The following is a 21,184-nucleotide window of genomic DNA, read 5'->3' on the forward strand; positions in this document are numbered from 1 at the left end:
ACTGATGGGCAGTCAACCCTGCCTCTCAGGAGGATCGCCAATGGAGGGGTCAGACTGTTGGCCACAGCAAGCATGACAAGTGGTTTCAGGCATTGGACCTTTGACTGGGATAAGGAGATGCATTTTGTAAATTAAGATAATTGCTTTGGTCATCTCTAAGTCATTTTAACCATTGAGCCTCTGACATTTCTGCCTAACTAATCACATGTTAGCTTTTCCAGGCTCTTGTAAGCTAATATCCTAGAAGAGGGGACCTTCTTCATCCTGTCCAATTCTCTGAGACTTAGATTTTAATATCAAGGAAGTATTTTATGTCAAGGCATTAAGAGGAAGAATGTTTGTCTTATGCAAAACTTGAAGCAAGCTGGAAACTTGTATACTATTCCATCTTTCCATTCCCTCAAGCTCAATTTTTATGTATTTATTTTTTTTCAGCTCAGTTTTTATAAAGAAGTATAGAGGCTTTATGTGGGATTTTATGCATGTCACAGCAAGGTGTTGGAGCTGAAGCATCCACTAATCAAACAATCAGATCTAAATTCCTCACCTGCCAAATCCTCACTCTCTACATATGACAGTCTCTGGTGAATTCATTCTGACTTTCCCTGGAGCTTAGGCTGGCAATCCTTATGAAATTTGTTGCAGCCTGCAAAATATGCCTAAATATAGATATAAAATCCTCAAATAGTCCTCCGAATCAACGTTAGCCATTTGCCTCCCCCAGCTAGGCACCCATAAATGTTTGTTGAATGAAGGAAAGAAAGCATTAGTCCTTAAATTTGTATCTGCCTAACACCAAATAGTTTGGGAAGCTAGTTAAACTTGTTCTGTTTTTACTGAATTGACTAGTCATTTTGCCATACATACTTTATCGCTTATGTTTTCTTTTTTTTCGAACATTTAGCAGGGATAAGAATATGTTCACGCCTACAGATTGACCTCCCACACATGTGACCATTTAAAAATATAGGGGGCAACTTAAGGTCACTTTCATCATTTTAAATAGTGCAATAGCTTTGTAAATTTAAAGGAATTGCTTATATTTGAAACCAATAGTGTCAAAGGTAAAAGTGAGTCAATAGATTACATTTCTATCCTGGAGGGATGGAAACTAATCCATTTACTAATGTGCACAGATGTAATATTTCTTTAAACTATATGTGGGTGTAAGAATTATTAAAGAAGGAAGAAACTTGCAAAAAATTTCAATATTTCGTTCAGAAGGAAAGGATATAATAGATCAGCCCATAATAAAATTAAAATTGTACTCAAAGGAATTGAAAAATAAAGCTTAACTAAAAATTGACAACTCAGAATCTTAAATTAACTTGCAGTTTTTTTCTGTATCCTGATTTTATGAGAAGCATATCGTACTCCCCTCCGAAAAAGTCTAACAGTTAAAGATATTAAAATATATTCCACTGTATGTTCTGATAATCTGGGGTCCAAATATATTCAGCCCAATTCCATACAGAATGCATTTTCATTTAATCTTTGATTAACAAATGTGTTTGAGTAACTGACCAAAACAGAAATTTTACTGCTGGGGTCTTCATTTCCTTTAAGGCAGGTACAAGCATATTGTTTTTCCACTAGCTGGGATTAAATCGAAAACCGTGGAAACAAACATATGCTTAAATGGGAGCTAGTTTTGCCATGCAAATCCACTGGGTTGCACATTTTTAAAAAGAACCATGTGTGTCCACTCTTTTGCTCCAATTCAGGATTGCCCTAATATATGAATCAGAGGAAAGCTGTAGATATCACTTTGTGTCAGTCACACCTTGGCAGTTCTTGAGAAGACTCCCTTCCCCTCCTCCCAAAAAAAAAAATAATAATAAATAATAATAATAATAAAAAGAGAGAGAAACTTGTTTCTACTTGTTTCTAAATATGCAAGGAAATGTGCCAGTGAAAAAATATGTTAGGTAGTTTGTAAATGCAGTTGGAGACAGAATTTTAAGTCGAAAGTCCTTTTTGTCCTCATTAAAGCTGGCCTCTATTCATGTATTTGGAGATGGACACCAACGTGGTCGAAGATTCAGAACTCTAAAACTATTTTTTTTTTTCAGTGTGGTGAAATGGATGTAATTAACTATAAACCTCTCAGAACAGAAGGGTATCTGTTCTGAGTGACTTAAGTTCCCTTTCTACCCCTGGAACTTCCGTGAGTTTAGGATCTTCCATGATTTGCTTCCATGAACAATGTCACCCCTTGGTTTCTTACTTGCTTGGAAGGCATTTTCATAACAAAGTACAGGTTTAGTAAAAGTAGTAAGTAGGAGTCTCCATGCAAGAGAAATTGGAGTTTCCTAACATGCACATGATTTAAAAAAAATAAATAAATAAAAATAAAATAAGATGCCTGGAGATGCTGGCAGTTTTAACATTTGGAACAAAAGAGTTCATATGTATATTTACATCCTAATTGCTCAATTTTACCTTACAAGCTTCAATTTAGGAAAATATACAGTACTTTTGCATATAATGGTAACTTGTGAGCCCCTGAGTCAAGTAGAGAGGATTTAAATACAAAAAAAGGAAAACAGCCATTAAAAGCACTTACATTGTATGTGGAGTAAATAGTACAAAATGATTATTTCCCCGGAAGACCAGGATCAGAAACATGCCTATGAAGACCCAAGATTCCTACAGTGCTTAGGGATGAATCTGTCAAAGAAGGATGCCTAATTGGATGAAGGTAAGTTTTTCTTTGCCGCGGGTGAAGCTCTAAAGAGAGATCACTGTCTTGTTTTAAAAGTGAAGTCAAGTTGTCTTCCGAAGCTGTGTTCAGATGCACCCCACTTGAGAGGGAGTCTTTGGATTTAAGTTTAGATTTTTCAAGGTCTAGAAATTCAGGACACTGAGAGAAAGACAAGAAAACACGTTTTTACAATTCATTTGGACAGATTTCTAAAATTACACTCACGAAATCAAAATACGTTTTATTTCCCCATTAATCTATGATTAGTGGTATTAACCAAACTTTCCCTCCCAAGGCTGGATCAAGGCTTTGGAGGTTGGGCATCAGTTTATCCTAAACAATCATTCTAAGAACTTTAATTTTGCACTGAAGCCAGATCAGATTCATACAGATACATACACATACATACATACATACACACAATTTAACATTGAGTTTGAGTTTCCAGATGAGTCTTAATTCAAAATTCAAGACAAAACTAAGATCAGAAATGTGTGTCATTTGGTGACTAGACAGTGTAAGGAGGAGAGGGAAAAAAAACGAAGGAAAATCACCCATCCTTGGTCAGAAAATATTACCTAAATCCACTGAAAACAAAGAACAAAGTACACAGTTTTGCAAGATCGGAGACATTCAAAACTAGCTAGGGAAAAAAATTTCTACTTTCATATCTCAGAAAGATTTCATTATTTTCTTTCTTCACATTTCTCCCTGTTATTAATGTAGCTTAATTTCCCATAATATTTTGCACTAAATTTCCAAACTTCTAAAACAATCTTACAAGACTGTGCTAGGTCCACCTTCCTTAGAGTCAGTTTGGCTATTCGGCTTAAGTAATTAAAAATAATTTGCCATGCAGACCTTCATATTAACATAAGTCAAAAGGCCTTAGAAGTCTTTAGGGGCATCTGGGTGACTCAGTCCGTTAAGCATCCAACTCTTGATTTCAACTCCGGTCATGATCTCATAGTTGGTGAGATCGCACCCTGAATGGGGCTCTGTGCCTACAGTGGGGGGGCTCTGTGCCAATCCCTGCTTGGGACTCTCTCTCTCTGCCCTTCCCTCTCTCTCCCAAAATAAATAAACATTTTTTTTAAATTTATTAAAATATTTTATTAAAAAGACCTTAGAAGTCTTCAGAGGCAAGATAAAGGATACTTTAACATTACTCCTTTTACTATCATGGAGATGTGAAAAGTTTAGAGATCTCTGGTGATGGGTGGGGCACAAATGAGATTACTAGTCTGATCTCACTGGAAACCTCAGATCCTCTGTGGACAAACTGCTCTTTCTCCTCCCTTACTTCCTTCTGGAGACGGTGCCCAAGAGCACCTCTTGTCACCATAGTAAATTACAGACCATTCTTGAAGTGCTTTTGGACCCAGGGCTACCGCTTTCAAAGCTCTACCATATATAAACTCAAGCAGATTGATTCTTGAAAAGAACTTTTTCTTAGGGGAAAAAAATTACTAGTGGTTTAAAATCATTCTTTGAGGTCCACTGTTCTCAAACTTGAAATAAACATAACCAAGGGATACGGCATTTTTTGTTTCAAAGGGACACATTGCACCCCAACGTTTATAACAGCACTATCAACAATAGCCAAGTATGGAAAGAGCCCAAATGTCCATTGATGGGATGAATGGATAAAGAAGATGTGGTGTGTGTGTGGTATATATATTAATATACACACACATATAATGGAGTATACTCAGCAATAAAAAAGAATGAAATCTTGCCATTTGCAACTACCTGATGGAACTAGAGGGTATTATGCTAAGCGAATTAGTCAGAGAAAGACATATATGACTTCACTATGAGGACTTTAAGATACAAACATGAACATAAGGGAAGGGAAGCAAAAATAATATAAAAACAGGGAAGGGGACAAAACATAAGACACTCTTAAATATGGAGAACAGAGGGTTACTGGAGGGTTTGGGCGGTGGGATGAGGGGGATGGGCTAAATGGGTAAGGGGCATTAAGGAATCTACTGAAATCACTGTGCACTATATGCTAACTAACTGGATGAAAATTAAAAAAAAAATAAAAATAAATGAACAGAAGAATTATTGGGGGGCTGGTTTAAATTCAATTCTAGGGGCATTCCCAGAAATTTAATGGAACAAAACAGATGGGGATGAGACCTTTATTTCCCATAGCACCCCAGATGGTTCTGACTCATGTGGTCCCCAGAAACACCCAGAGAGAGACTCTCGTTTATACAGCATCTACACTTACTTGTGAGGAAGGACTGAAACTTCGATCAGTCTTGATGGATGCTGCTGGATGCTGGATCTCATCAGGCGAATAATGGGTCTCTGATACTCCGCTCCGGCAGTTACCATACTGTAGGCGGGGGGAACCACAGTGGTTTGTTTCTGCAGCAACTGTAAGATGGTCTGGATGTCAGCAGTCATTTGGGATTCAAGTCTGCAGGACAGACACAAATGGGGGAAGGACAGTCCTAAAATAGTCCAGGATTGCAAGGCATTTGAGGAAAATTCAGTACCACCAACAAACAGAATTATGGCATGCTTTAAACAAGAAGGACAGGAGAGGGAGCACACAGATTCTCTCCTGGCTGCTGCTCACTTTTCTCTGTTCAACTAGTGGTTCTGATAACACCATTGCTTTCCTGCTTTCCTGCTTCTTTAATAAGATCTTAATGGAAAAGCAGCTGAATTGAAATAGACTACATTTTTACCACCTTTATTGATTTCACGTGTAAACATACTGAGAATCCGTTGTTAATGATAATTTTCTTTGCTTTTTAATCAGGCTTTTGCCAGTTTCTTGAGAACATTTTTGTTTACTCTTTAAATATGGACTGGTAGCATTTCTTTCATAGCTGCAACAATGTGTGATTTCTTCTGTATTTCAAGTTACCTTTATTTTTACCTTGTTTCTGTCCTATTCACAGTATGCATGTTATTCATTGCATTTTTTTTAAAAAAAAAAATTTAATGTACCTATTTTTTGAGGGGGGGAAGGAGGAGCAGAGAGAGAGGGAGACACAGAATCAAAGCAGCCTCCAGGCTTCAAGCTGCCGATGCGGGGCTTGAACTCGTGAACTGTGGGATCATGACCTGAGCCGAAGTCGGACGCCTAACCGACGAGCCACCCAGGCGCCCCCCATTGTGTTTCTTATTGTTAAATGCTGTTAGATGCTACAATTTCTAACCAATTTACAATTCAGGCCTTTGGCATTTAAGAAACAAACCCAAATATACAAGTTCACTTGCTTCTATTGACCATCTGGCTTGCAAGATGCCAGTCTGATGTTTTTTTCCCCCAAAGCTCAGAAGGATCCAACTGGCCCTGTTAAATTCATTCTCTATTTTAAATTAAAATTTGAAGGAAAATAGCAAATACAATAGGACTAATTTTCTTTTTTTGCATGTGTTAACCGCACTTTAAAAAAGGAAAGTTTGTGGGCATAAGAACAGAAAATTTGGACTGTATGCATCTTTAGAAAACTTTAAATCTTACTTGTGCTATTTTGTCTCTGAATGAAAGGATGCAAAGAGAAGGTAAATCTTACCAAAATTTTTAAAATCATAGAACTAATTTTGTCCAATTATATACATGCTGCATTTGTTTGTGACATTTGAAGTGGAGACAACTTAGTCTTTTGATTTAAGAACAGGTCATTTTGTTTTTCTTTTAGTTCTTAATCCTGCCACTACAGATCTTCCTCCTGAGAATCATAATAACATCATTCGTACAGGTTTTCTATACTTGGTATACTTAACCATATAGCTTCCTGTCTTCTAAACCAAAAGCTATAAATATACATGATTGTGCCTCACAAATGTCAAACCACACACTGAAATGAGACAAAAAAGGAGTTATCGACCAGTTTATTTATCTACTTGTTACCTGTAGGTCTGATCTATTTCTTTATGGTGCCAACTAACTGGAGAAGACTTATTATTTTGTTGTCATACGTCAATTTTTCCTTTCATTTCTCAAGCTCCAGTTCAAATTTTATCTGCACCCGAAACTCTTTCCATCTTGGACTCATTCAGAATTCATTTCTCCCTCCTTTGCACCCCCAAAGAAAAGTCTGCAAACAGGACTAATGTTTAGTGAGTGGCTTACAAAGTATTTATTACATTGAATATAAATAGACTTGGGGGTGGGAGATGGAATAAAATTTCAACACATGGATTCAAAATGCAACAGAGAATAAAAATCATGATACTGTTTTTGAGTCCTTTATCAACAGCAGTGGTCTCTGAGAAACGGGATCTTAATATCATGGATTCTATTTGAATAGTCTCCATGAAGAAGAAATCTGTTGGAAGGTGGGTCTTCAGTAATGGCAATTGTACTACTGTAAGTAGGGCTCATGCATGCAAGGTCCCTGGCAGGTGAAGTAGCAGGTGCAGGGTGAGAACTGAGACTGTGTGGACCACTTCTGTCAACCTGACTTTGTTGTTCGTTCGGGAAAACCTTGCCTGAAAAAAATAAGACTCAATATAAACTTCACTTCACTTCTTCAGGAATTTCTATAGACCAACTCATTGGAGACAACAGTCTGCTCATCTGAGCAAATAATTTGTTTATCAAACAGAATTTTATTTATTCAGATTTGCTTGAAGATCTTCACCTCACTGTGTCCCTCAACCTGGATTATAACAGCATGAACTTTGCCCAATTCCAATTAGTTCCCAGCCTTGAAGGGCCCAGATTTCAAAGTCCTAGGAATGTCCTACTTACTTCCCCTCCTGAGACACACTTAGGCTCTTTCAAGATAGCATTCTCTCTTTCCTGCAATAATTTTGGAATACTTAGTTTTTGTTTATTAACTGGTTATTGATATTTTGGGTAGTTCAGTGCAATGGCTTGAATGTTTATATACTCAAAATTCGTATGTTAAAATCTTAACCCCCAAGGCGATGGCGTTAGGAGGTAGGGTATTTAGGATGTGATTGGGTCATGAGGGTGGAGCTCTCATGAGTGGGATTAGTGTCCCTATAAAAGAGACCCCAGAGAGCTTCCTTCCTTATACCTTTTACCATATGAGTACACCCCAAGAAGACAGACCACCTATGAATCAGGAAACCAGCCTCACCAGACACTGAATCTGCTGGTACCTTGATCTTGGACTTCCCAGCCTCCTGTGTTGTGAGAAATGAGTCTCTGTTGTTTATAGACCACCCAGTCTATAACCCGGTTTTCAAACTTTTTTTTTTTTTTGGCCAATGAAAGGTATACTTTGGCCTATTGATTATTTGAGTTGTAGGCACATGAAAAACAGAAAATGCAGAGAGAGGCTTTCTCTGAACTTCCTTACCTTCCTAAAAGCAAGATCCAAAAGGAACTCAACTGTGATAAATTCACTCCTCTGGTATTTCATCAGCAAGAGACGATTGGCTCTTGTCACAAGAGAAAGACTGGAAGCCGACACCACACTGAGACAAACTTTTTCACAAACTATCAATCTTCTACCTCTTCTTCTGACTATCCATTTACCTTTCCTAAAAATCATTTACTCTCCTCTAAGAGGCCTACGTCCCCCTACACTTTCCCTTAACAAGGTGGTGTCTAATCACGGATTCTAAGCGACCTTGGGGATTTACTCATTTTCCTCTGTATATCTCCCATGTATACATGAGGGCAATGCGTTAAATAAACTTATTTGTTTTTTCTTGTTAATCTGTCTTTAATTACAGGGTCTTAGCCAAGAACTCAGAAGGGTAGAGGGAAAAATATTTTTTCTCTCCTACATCAACATAACTATTCAGCTGCATAAAGTAAATGCGTTTCATGCACTTAAGATCCAACAATTATACCCAGGCACTTTGTTGGGCAGGAAGGGTGAAAAGGAGCACCTGATGAGTGATATACGTAGATCTCGAGTCTAAGGTGCTGCGAGAAGCTGACCACGTAGGAAGGAAAAGAAGGAAGTACATAACTAAGTATAACACTAGGTGAAGCACATGCTCAATGCCATACTAACGGCACCACAGTAAATTGCTCTGGATGATCTGTAAGACATTGAATCATTATTAAAGCTTTACATGCTCCAGAGCTCCCTACCTGTAGCGTGGTCAAAGCTGGGCGATTGTTAGAATGGAGTTCTAGATCTACGGGACCTTAGAGTCTGCATTTTAATAAGATTTCCAAGCGATTCCTTCACCGTAAAGCTTGAGAAGCCCTGTTTTCGGATCAAGTGCTATGCCCTAAATATGTATGTCTGTAGACATATATATAAATATGTAAGAACCCTCCTTTTGTAAACCTTTAACCCTACATATAGTTAATGGTCATTAAAGCAGGAAAGTGGTAGCAGCAAGCTGATTCAAGATAGACCCATTTATATCTGTTCTTATTGCACAGTTTGCTTAATATGAATATTTGAAGGAGACAAACGGGGTGTGATTCACAGTTCTACATTCGAAACAGAATGCTGAAGCTAAACAGGGCAGACCCAATTCCAGAAATGTCCCAGGATTCCCACTCAAAGTCAAAGTTTGAGCTGAGTACCTTCTTCAAACTTGTTCTTTATACTTTGCCTTCGTGAGTAAAGTGGAGGAAAGATGTTGGAGACGCCAGTGCGGTTAAAATGTACTATTTGGATTTCAAATCCAAAGAGGCTAAGCTGAGTTAGGCCATAAAATGTTTGTTGAAAATATTGGAGAGAAATAGAAGTAAGTCAAAGTGAGAAGTAGATCAAAGGACATATAGATGCTGGGACTATGTCAAAAGAGATGCCAAGATAGATTTTTTAAAATATGTTTATTTTGAGATGAAGAGAGACAGAGAGTGTACACACGTGCATGCACGAGTCAGGGAGGGGCAGAGAGAGAGAGGGGGGAGAGAGAATCCCAAGCAGATCCTTAACGCTGTTAAGGCAGAGCCTGATGTGGGGTTTGATCTCATGAAGCGTGAGATCATGACCTGAGCCGAAATCAATCGTTGGACACTTAACCTATTGAGCCACCTAGGCGCCCTAGGAGACATTTAATTGTACTTTAGAGATGAAAAGTTTCATATAAAAATCATAATAAGTAATGTAATAAGATAACAATAAAAATTATTATTACTAATGGGCTATTGCAAATCAAATGCTCCTTGATGGGTGTGCCCTTAAGAGTTTACACTTTTGGCCCCGGGACATATTGAGACATACGTTTTCAGTAATCTCCGACTTATCTCAGCAGCAATGATTGGGACCCCTGTAAAGGCAACTAAAGGGATCCTAACACCTTAACTTTAATCCTGAAGAAAGGACTAAGGAAGCAAATATTAAACTAGGAGAATACACTCAGGAGGAACACCAATAATAAAGTAGAGTTCATTGTTCATCAGATTTTACCTAGCTGCTGGTACAACCCCTCCCCTGGTGAGCATCTATAGTTTCCACATATCTATCTTAGTCCTTAAATACCATGCAGGTGTGTATGAGTCAAAGACAGAAACTCGAGGCCAGAGAACCATAAACCTTGTACATAGTTAAGTAGCAGAGCTATGACCTTAATCTAGGCTAACCACAAGTATTTTGTAAAGAAATCACTGCTGTCCCTGTCAATTCACTTATTCATTCACTCATATTTATTTATTGATTGATTGATTGATTGATTGATTTTTATATTATTTTTTTTCATTCACTCATTTTTATATCCCCTCAACAAATTGAACACAATTTTTATGTCCTGGCAGTAAAGAAATGGACACTTATTTTTCCCTAAGTCACAGGAATCAAAAAATTCAAGTCCAGAGATCACACATATCAATTTTTATGTGTGTACAGTATATATTTTTGTGTATGTTGTGGCTAAAGGATCAATGTGACTTGGTAAACAAGGCAAGGAGAGTAAAAAAGCAAATGTATTAATTAAGCCACTAAATATGCTTCTCTGACCAATAATAAGTATTACCATGGCAAGTTCTTATACTTGAATTAGGGATTGCTGACCCTAAGTAAATGACACGATACTTTAATCTTCTCAGGTATGTTTCAATTTATAAGACTTGCATTTGGCACTTGAAAATGGTGTACGGACCTTAGCACCAGGAGGTTTTAAATTCAACTAAAATCCATGAAAAGACAAAATGCAAAATAAATCTTAGCTCCTGCAATATTTCGTACTTTTGTTTGAAATGAACAAATTTATTTGAATTTACAAATCTGTAGATTTTCTATTGTTTCAATTCCTAATTTATTTTTTTGTGGCACTGTATATGTGTGTGTACACGCATTTTAATGTGCTTACTGTATTGTTTGTCCGTATTCATTTCTGGTGTAAACATTAAAAAAAACCCATGAAAGATAGATATAATGGATAAAGCACATAGGAAACATTAAGCAAGTAGTTAGTAAACCAGGAGCTTATGTGGTGTAGGCAAAAGTCATAGGACGTGTTAGTTAAGTATAGATAATGAGTAAGTAGCTTGCTAAACGTGGAGAGAATTATAAGGTGTATTAAATACAGACAGCATGCTAGGTACCTGTAAGACCTTCCAAAGATTAGAACAGACATAGGATGTAACAAACCAGAGTGTGGCTTACAGAGACAGAGATAGAAACAAGAAATTATTCTCAAGTCAACTCAGGACAGACAGCTGTCACCCCCAAATTTGGCCATCCAGTGGTGACACACAGCATAGGCTCACTCCAGCTCCACATGGGCTTTACCTACAGAGAGCAAATAAAATACATAGTTGTTGAGCAGACTAACTGGAGAGCAGCCACGGCTGTGGCCGGCATATCCAGCCTTACGTCTCCGTGATAGAGCAAGTGTGTGTCACTGGAACAGATTTTTTTGTCTGTGGATGCTTTGTGCAAACTGTCCACTGTCGTCCTAGTCACCACACATCAGGGCAGGATGATGCAGCATATATGAACATGTCATAAATCAGGATTCGGGTGTGTGTTCCTTTTACCGCGATACCACTTATTAGAAATGTGTTAAGTATCTCATCTAGCTTTCCTCAACTCTCATTGATGTTTTTTTTTCAATTTTTAAAATTTTTTAACTTTTTAATTTTTTTATTTTTGAGAGAGAGATGTAGACCCAGTGAGAGCGGGGGAGGGGCAGAGAGAGAGAGAGTGAGACACAGAATCTGAAGCAGCTCCAGGCTCTGAGCCGTCAGCTCAGAGCCCGACGTGGGGCTTGAACTCACAGACTGCGAGATCATGACCTGAGCCAAGTCGGACACCCAACCGACTGAGCCACCCAGACGCCCCTCTCATTGTATGTTCTACATTGATTTAGTAATTGTGTGATTTGAGCATTTTAGTTTAATCCATGAAGCTTTTCGTCTATGAACACTGCCTTGCCTGGTGGTGTATTCAGAGGCTACCTTTGAATCAAGGTCAATTCCCACGTGAAGCACAACTAAAGCAGTGATATTCATACTCAATCACATATTTTTTTTTTTCCTGACTTAGTGACCAGTTTGATTTTACGAAATCTACACAGATTGCGTTAAGGAATTCCATTCTCCTTAAAACCAAAATTCATGCCTCATCTTAAAAGGGTATAGATCAAAGACGGAAGGAAAATGGAAAAGATCTGGGCTTCAACGCTGTGCTATTTTGATTCAAATACATTTTTCACATGTTGACTGAATATCTAAATGTTTAAATAATTTTGTCTATACTTAAAAAAAATGCCATCACACATAACTAAGTTACCAGAAACAACCAAAAGTGTAAAAGCAGGATTAAAAGAGGGTGTTAGTAAACAAGCCAAATATGAATTATTTTGAGGGACAAAAAGGATTTTTCTTCAGCAGCTGGTGTGGGTGATATACTAATTTATGACAAGTAAGAAAAAATAGGATTATGTTGCCAGAAGCATGACGGTTCTAAATAAATGCTCCTTGCAACACAGATTAATAATTCTGTCAACTTGTAGTCTTATTTTACTAAGTGAGCATATATGAAAACTACGAGAGTATGGTAGTAGGAATTTGCTATTTACAAGGAGAAAAGCTAGACCCCACCAAGGTTTGAGTGATGCTCTCTCTTTGCCTTGCCGTTACTGTACCTGTTAAGTTGTTCTTGAAGCAAATCTAATCTTTGCTCCACTTCCCCATAAGTGAGGTCACTTTCGGTTTCAAGAGATCCCCCAGGCAGCTCGCTGAAGTGCTGAGGGGCTAGACTCATCAGCCTGAGTCTGCGCGTTTTCTTGCTCCCAGCTTCTGGTGTCAGCGATATCTGTGGGAAATAGCAAGATGGATGTCAACTTCTTTGGGTGCCTCTTTGCCTCAATAATACAGAGACTTCTACAAGATAAGCAGGAAAGGACCTCAGAGTAGAAGCCTAAAGACCCAGGAGAGTGATTCAAGGACCTGTCCAGGGGCCACAACCAATTGGTAGCTGAGCCTTACCCTCACCCTGCCTGCCACCTCCTCTGTCCATTTCCATATGAATGCACATACAGGAGGGCAAGAGTTTTGAACGTGATTTTGTCTCTGATTAGACAAATTAGATTACTTGGGAAGAAACAGCATATTTTGCTTGTTTTACTGCACCTTGCTTTGTTGCACCTCATAGATCCCGGTTTTTACAAATCAAAGGATTGCGGCAACTCTGTGATGAGCAAAAGTCTATGGGCTTCATTTTTTTTTTCCAACAGCATTTGCTCACTTCGTGTCTCTGTGCCACATTTGGGTCATTTTGCAATATTTCAAACTTTTTCATTATTATTATATTTATTACGGTGAACTCTAACTAGTGATTACAGCTTGCTGAAAGCTCAGATAAACTTCAGCATATTTTTAGCAATATAGCATTTTTTTTGTAAGTACGCTTCACACCCAGGGCAGAGCCCCATATGGGGCTTGAATTCACGACCCTGAGATCAAGACCTGAGCTGAGATCAAGAGTTGGATGCTTAACCGACACACCTCGACAACACAGTATTTTGTAACTGAGGGATTGTACATTGTTTTTTAAGCAAAATGCTATTGCACATTAAAGAGTGATACTCACTTTTTTTGCAGTTGTCTGGAACTGAACCTGCAATCTCTCTGAGGTATGCCTGTACTGCTTTGCCTTGCATTTAAGATTTTAGGGCCATTCTCCCAGGATAATCAGCATACTGTGTGATTCAGAATGGGCCCAAGGAGAAAGCCACAGAAAAGTGCCGAGCTTCAGGGGTTTCCCTTGGGGCAACTCAACTCAAAGTGGAGCCCTTAAAGATGGCAAGGGCGTTAAATGTCCTGTAGGCCCACTACATGTTTTTATCTTTCCTTGTAGCTCCTTCTGCACTGCCCTTTACTATAGTCTATAGTCACGTTAATTTCCAATATGCTTTCTTGTGGCGCTTTCATTTAGAATATTTTTATGTTTCTATATTTGAAACATACCGCTTATCTGTTCAAGTCCACTTTTCAAGTGCTCTCAGTCTCTGTTATGTCCCAGACACTGCTAAATGTGGAGGAATTTAAGGCAAAGAAGACAGGCCCTACACCGGAAGAATTTGGTAGCAAGGTTCTGATAGTTTTCGTACAGAGATTCATCTGTTGATTAATCTTTTAATTTACAGCTTCTCTTACGATCTGTGCTTGCAAGTTATCACTATCTGAGGACGGATGTAATATCTTACTTTTCCTCTCATTTATATCATATACTTTGATGACTTTTGCTCTGCTTTCTTACCCTCTACATTCCACAAGAGAGCATATAAAATGATTAAAGGGTTGGAAAATAAAGCCCATGAAAAATTACTTGTGGAGCTGGGAGTTTATTTCAGGGATAAAGAAGAAGTGACATCTTCTCACTGGGAGGGTTGGTAGGAGGAAAAGAGTATCTAAAACTGGTCTTCATTTTCACATAGAAATATATTTGAATTATAGAAAGTGATTTTGGTTTGATAGAAAAACTTTGTTTTTCTTTTCTTTCTTTCTTTCTTTCTTCCTTTTTTTTTTTTTTTTTTTGGACACTAGCTATGATTAAATGCGAACAAAAGTTATATAAACTTAAGGAATTTATATCCGCAGCTATTTAAAAAATGGGTAGAAAGTAACTGATTTGGGAAGATTAGGTATGATTCTAGAAATAGGGAACAGGATTTGCAGGGCTTCTTGTAGTCCCTTTCCTGCAGTTTCTCCAAAAGTACAGTCAGATAGCTCAGAAGCATCCCCTCTCTTTAAGGAGCAGAAAGATCTCTGTATTCTTTCTTCATGCTTTTTTTTCTATCATTATCTCTTTATCATTGAATACACAGAAATTTCTCTTAATGAGAGGCCTACAATTGCTGTCTCATTTGGGTGAAGCTGTACCAAGGAAGCAGCAGCTTCAAAAAAAATTTTTTTAATGTTTATTTAATTTTGAGAGAGATAGAGCATGAGTGGGGGAGGAGCAGAGAGAGAGGGAGACACAGAATCTGGAGCAGGCTCCAGGTCTGAGCTGTCAGCACAGAGCCCGACGCGGGGCTCGAACCCACAAACCGTGAGATCCTGATCTGAGCCGAGGTTGGCCACTTAACCAACTGAGCCACCCAGGTACCCCGGGAATCAGCATCTTCAAAGACAGCATTAGAAAAATAGAAGGTCGGGGTTCCTTGTTCTCTTGAAATGGGCAACAGATCTCATAGAGCTTGTTAAGCATTCCAGAATGGCTCTTTGTGATTAAGGCTTCTTAGCCTATGAGATCTTTGGTGTTTTGTTTTCTCTTTTAAAGGGACAGTATATGATCTCTTTTGATATTTTACCAACACAACAAAAGGAAAATGAACCTAGAAAAATGACAGTGCTGAAGTTTGGGTAATATATATCAGCAGATTTTCACTGAAAAGTATGATTTGCCATTCATAGAATTGTGACTCTATTTAAAAGGAAAAACAATAATATAATGTCTTAGTACACCAGTTTTTCAATTTGGAGCATCAATGTCCAACATTTAGGGCACACATATAATGGTTTGGGGATGCCAATCCTTGTCTCTGTCTAGCTACCTGCTAGCCGGCTAGGAGGAATCTTTACAGAAGACAGTAAGAATCGATAAGATGGAAGTTACATATTATGCTCAGAAGTTTTGTGCCAAGAGAGCGTATAGAATTTCTGCCTGTGCTTACAGCTCTTTCATTCTCAAATCATGTATAATAAATGATTTTTAAATAACAATGGTGAATCGCATGCAATAAATTATGTATGATTATATATATATTTTACTGCTCAAGAAAAAAACTGATTATCTTCTCAGCAGAAATGAATAAAGTGTAAACTATCAGGTAAAGGCTTCCTTAATTGTAATTTACTTTGTATTAAAATCTGGCTATGCATGATTAGCTTGTTTTAACAGTAACATAGAAAAAAGTTCAAAGGGGGAAATCCTGGTTAGTGGTCTTAATCAAAATGAATGTCCTTGTAGACACTTTCTAAATATAGCTCAGAAAGAATCTGCACTTGGTTGCCTTGGAAAATGTTGCTATAGTTGCAAGACGCATTTCTGGAAACGGATGAACAGAAAGTAAACTTTCACTTTGCTCTGGGTACACGATATTTCTAGAGTTAACTTTTGGCCTCAATCTAAGTAGGGTCAGAGTCCACTTAATTTGCTTTTTTCCTCTTAGTTTTGCCAAAAGGTGCTCTTCTGCTGGATTCAGCATAAGTACCAGGAATGTGAGTAATGGAACTTCCTATTGATGACAAAACTAAAATTTGCGGGGATTTAGTAGTTCAAACTGTAGCAGTTACAGCTACATCCTACGTATTATTCAAATTCTCAAACATTCCATAATACTTCCCCTTAAAAAATCATTAGGGAATAAAATTTGCAGTGAATGAAGTTTTAGAATTCTCCATCAGTTGATCACATTAATTAACCAGGTTAGGGGCGCCTGGGTGGCGCAGTCGGTAAGCGTCCGACTTCAGCCAGGTCACGATCTCGCTGGTCCGTGAGTTCGAGCCCCGCGTCGGGCTCTGGGCTGATGGCTCAGAGCCTGGAGCCTGTTTTCTGATTCTGTGTCTCCCTCTCTCTCTGCCCCTCCCCCGTTCATGCTCTGTCTCTCTCTGTCCCAAAAAAAAAAAAACGTTGAAAAAAAAAAATTTTAAAAATAAAAAAAAAAAATTAACCAGGTTAACCATGTGTCACAATGCTATAGGCCATCAATTATTTTTATTCAATTGGCATGAATATTTAGCTATGTATTTCCATTCAAGGTAATGATTTATGACTGAATAGGGATTGAATTGTACATTTCTGAAATTAGAAATCTGGGAATATTAAGATTATTTGTTAGAATACTTTTTTTATTATGCATGTAAAATAGCTAATTAAAAATAATTGGAAGGGGCGCCTGGGTGGCGCAGGTCGGTTAAGGGTCTGACTTCAGCCAGGTCACGATCCTGCCGCTCTGTGAGTTCGAGCCCCGAGTCGGGCTCTGGGCTGATGCTCAGAAGCCTGGAGCCTGTTTCCGATTCTGTGTCTCCCTCTCTCTTGCCCCTCCCCTGTTCATGCTCTGTCTCTCTCTGTCCCGAAATAAATAAACGTTGGAAAAAAAAAAATTAAAAAAAAAAATAATTGGAAGAAGCGGCCAAGAAAATACAAGATGAAGAGCATGACAATTCACTGTCAGCAAGAGTCATGATAAAGTCAAATAAAGTCCCCCAAGTATATCTTCAGTGCCCTGTCACTTGAGACTCTACAACTCAAGAAGAAAACAATGGAAGGTACTTTTTAAAAAATCAAGTCCACATTATGCTGACTTTTGGAGAAGTAGAGATGGCTCAGTGAGCTCTTCAGAACTTCTGACTTCGATGATACAACCTTTTCCTATTTTTAGCACTTCCCAGAATCTGATTTCATAAATAACTAAAATGGGACATTTGGTAATCACATCGAATATTCCATTCTTCCATTGTGATAAATGAGGTACTATTTTCATTCACTTCATCAAGATTTTAAATTGTCCAGAGAACATTTGCATATATTCTTAGCTTACTTCAACACAGGGTCATGGCAAAAGCTGATTTTATACACGATAGGGAAAGATGTAAGCCTAAACATCCAAAATTCAATGAACGATTGTTGCTAGGTATAGTCACTTCCAATAATGGTGACAATGATACGTAATATTTATTTACCTGGTGCCATAATTTTGCTATCCTGCCAGGCCAAGAGCATCCTATTTTTCCTTCAATTCTGTTACATTCTTTTGATTTTTTTGGCTACGCATTCTTTATTTCTACATTTTTATAGCTCTATTTGTATAGGCATTTTATATATACATTCAGTAATTAAAAGGTTAGGAAATAAAACCTGTGAGACAATACTAGACTGATTTAGGGATTTTATTTCAGAGAAAGTAACTTATGCATGTTCTCCTGTTCAATAATTGCAATCAACTATTGTTGGTTAGAAAATGTTATTGTATTTGAAAGAGGAGCAAGCTGGGGCACTTGGGTGGCTCAGTCCGTTAAGCATCTGACTCTTGATTCAGCTCAGGTCATGATCTCAAGGCTCATGAGTTCAAACCCCACATCTGGCCTGCTCTGACAGTGCAGAGCTGCTTGGGATTCTCTCTCTCCCTCTCTATCTCTTGCTTGCTCTCTCTTTCAAAAATAATACATGAACTTAAAAAAAAAAAAAGCTGAGCAAGCTGAGCCTTAGTGGGGTCTGTCAAGTCACTTATTCAAAGACATAAAGGGGCAAGTGAACAAAGCAAAGAATAAAGGGAGCCAGGTTGGGACCCAAACACCTGTTCTTGCACCCACTTAAAGGTTAGATTTAACCACATCTGTAGCTCTAGCTCCTGTTATGCTAAGTTATTTGTTCTTCCATGTGATAGTTCTCAAGTTTTCCTAAGTTTCCCATCCTTTAGAACCAAATCTGCATACATTAATTAAGCATTATTATCCATCTCATGCATATTTTCTACACCCCCCCCCCATATTCCTTCTGGTAGAGATGTTAAACAAATGTGTTTAAATGAGTTGGATAAAGCACATACTTTATTTACGGGCATTTCTTCCCATTTCTTCAAATTCCCTATAAACAAATTCTTCTTGGCATGTATTATAGCGTTACTACATTGGCTTTTCATGCTATAAAATGGCTGACTTGGGAGTGAGGAATAAGTACAGAGGGTACATATAAGAATCAACTGGTTAGCTCTCTTAAAATACCCATTAATCCCTCCTCTCTCTTAGAAGCACAATTGACCTTCCCACAATGTTCTACGTGACATTATGTTAAAGCTCACTGCCACAAAACCTCTTACACTATCAATGTTAGAAATAATTAACACTGTTCCAGAATTGCACAAAAGCTTCGTAGATGATCTGAGATCTGAACTCTGCAAATATTTCATGAAGTTGTAAAAGATTAAATTAACACGTGTCAGTACAGTTCTTGATTTGTGAAAAGCCACCGTTTTACAATTAGCACTAAAGGGAGACAACGTGACTCCTGAGAAACTTGATTACCTTTGCAAGAGTGACTTCTTTTATCTATGTGAATTCTTCCTGAGGTTGGGACTGTTTCTTCAAAATGGAGTCCAGCTGCTTTCCCTATTCCTGGAGGAGAATCTACTATTCCTGAGAAGAGAGGCTTTTGTTCATCATCAATGGATGAGATGAAAGATGAAGATCTGCTTTTTTTCTCTTCAAAGTGTTTCTTGGAACTCTGATAATGTCTTATGGTATCTACAGAGTCTTCGGGACCATTTGTACTGTTCCCTTTGCCAAAATCTATCAAAAAAATTATTTTATACAAGATAATCAAATGTGAGACTCTATGCATATTATACTGCCTAACTATACATAAACTGCCTTTTTAAGAGTTATGGCCTTTAAATAATTTTAACATAGAATTTCCTTTAAAACCACCAGAAAGGATGTTCATTCTCCTTTTCCCATTGAGAATGTAGCTACCTAAGGAGAATTTTTTTAATTCAAAGGACATTAGAGTATTTTTGTGAAATACATATCTGTTTCAGAGTTAAAAGAATATCTACAATAGCAATAATGTTTATATCTCAGAAAAAAATGATAACATAACCTTATTTACACATGCTCAATGGTCATTTGTATTCTTAAAATCTGGTGCATTATCTCTTTAAGGAAAGGGAATAGGGAGGGAAAATATGTCCCAATTCTAAAACACCACGACTATGCACCTTGTTTGTTTTTAGCCTTCATGCTCTCTCATGTGGCAGCCATTCATGCATGGCAAAGGTCAAAACAGGAAGCCTCCTCGTAGCAAAGGCTGAAGGGATGAATTTCAACCTTAGTTCAATGTATGTAAAGGCCTTGACGTTCCAGGTAGTTTGGTCTTGTGGCATATTGCAAAGAATATAAAGCTTAAATACAGTAATTAAGGTGAGTTTACCTAATTACATTAAAACCAGCAGTGCATATTGGCTGTATTATACTGAAATGTCAGGATAATTTTAGCCCTGAAGGTTGTGTTAGAACATATTTCAGCAGGAAAAGCTCAAAAAGACAAATCCTGAAACTTGTTTCCATTAGTGTCCTGGGGAGACAGTATAATTCTCCATCTGCTTATGGCTAATAACTAACCAACACAACTCCAGAAAGTATAGTATTTTCAAGAGAAATGGCTGAGACGGTGTCCCCATCTACTTAATGCCTGATTGCTTACTCTCTTATTTATGGAAGAGGCCAAATGAACTGATTTAAGGCCACTCCAGATAAACTACCAACGATTCTTTAAAATTCTTATATGGCATAGAAATTAAACATAGAATTTTTCCTTTATTAAAATATATATATATATATATATATATATATATATATATATATAATAATTTAAAATCTGAGAAACCAGGGACGCCTGGGTGGCTCAGTCGCTTAAGCGTCTGACTTCGGCTCATGTCATGATCTCACCGTGATTTGAGCCCCACATCGGGCTCTGTGCTAACAGCTCAGAGCCTGGAGCCTGCTTCAGATTCTGTGTCTCCCTCTCTTTCTCTGCCCCTCCTCACTCACTCTCTGTCTCTGTCTCTCTCAAAAATAAATATAAACATTTAAAAAATTAAAAAAAATAAAATAAAATCTGAGAAACCAGAAAGCAGCCCAAGGTAAAAAATGAATAGAGTTTAAAAATCAACTTGATGTGATTAAGGAATTAGTTTATGTCCTGTCAATTAAAGTTAAATGTGGCAAAACCAGACTGCTTAATTTAAGATTTCACATTTGCTCAATGATTTCATCGCTGAGAGCAGAGAAGATCACAGATCATTCTGGTTTCCAGCACTGTGGGCAGCATTGGTTTCTTGGTGTCGCGTTTCCCCACTGAAGCGCTAATCTAACTGCCTGTAAATATTCAGATCAGCATTTTCTTTTCTCTCCAGTGACACGGACATGAACCTTCTTAAACTTCTAGAGTTCATTATTGTCATCTCACCCTCTGTTTTTTTTTTTTGTTTGTTTGGTTTTAACTTCTCCCCTCCTGAAAATTTGATCCACATTCCCCATCTTATGAACATATTTCATTCCTCAAAAATAATAATTGTTTCCAGTTGTATGCTAGTAAAAGTAAAAAAAAAAAAAAC

The 21,184-nt window shown here is 37.8% G+C and overlaps 1 protein-coding gene across 1 annotated transcript in view; it reads right to left on the bottom strand.

Moving 5' to 3' along the window:
- Nucleotides 1-5,070: 5,070 nt before the first annotated feature.
- Nucleotides 5,071-21,184, bottom strand: part of KCNH7 (potassium voltage-gated channel subfamily H member 7) — a 95,139-nt gene continuing 79,025 nt past the window's right edge. The window contains exons 12-14 of the mRNA XM_032594110.1: nt 19,095-19,358; nt 12,710-12,879; nt 5,071-5,138 (exon numbers count right to left, since the gene is read on the bottom strand). Coding sequence (XP_032450001.1) covers nt 12,779-12,879; nt 19,095-19,358 — 365 coding nt within the window. The 3' untranslated portion in view covers nt 5,071-5,138; nt 12,710-12,778. The remainder of the gene's footprint in view (nt 5,139-12,709; nt 12,880-19,094; nt 19,359-21,184) is intronic.

The sequence above is a fragment of the Lynx canadensis genome, chromosome C1 (assembly GCF_007474595.2).
Source record: "Lynx canadensis isolate LIC74 chromosome C1, mLynCan4.pri.v2, whole genome shotgun sequence".
Lineage (NCBI taxonomy): Eukaryota > Metazoa > Chordata > Mammalia > Carnivora > Felidae > Lynx > Lynx canadensis.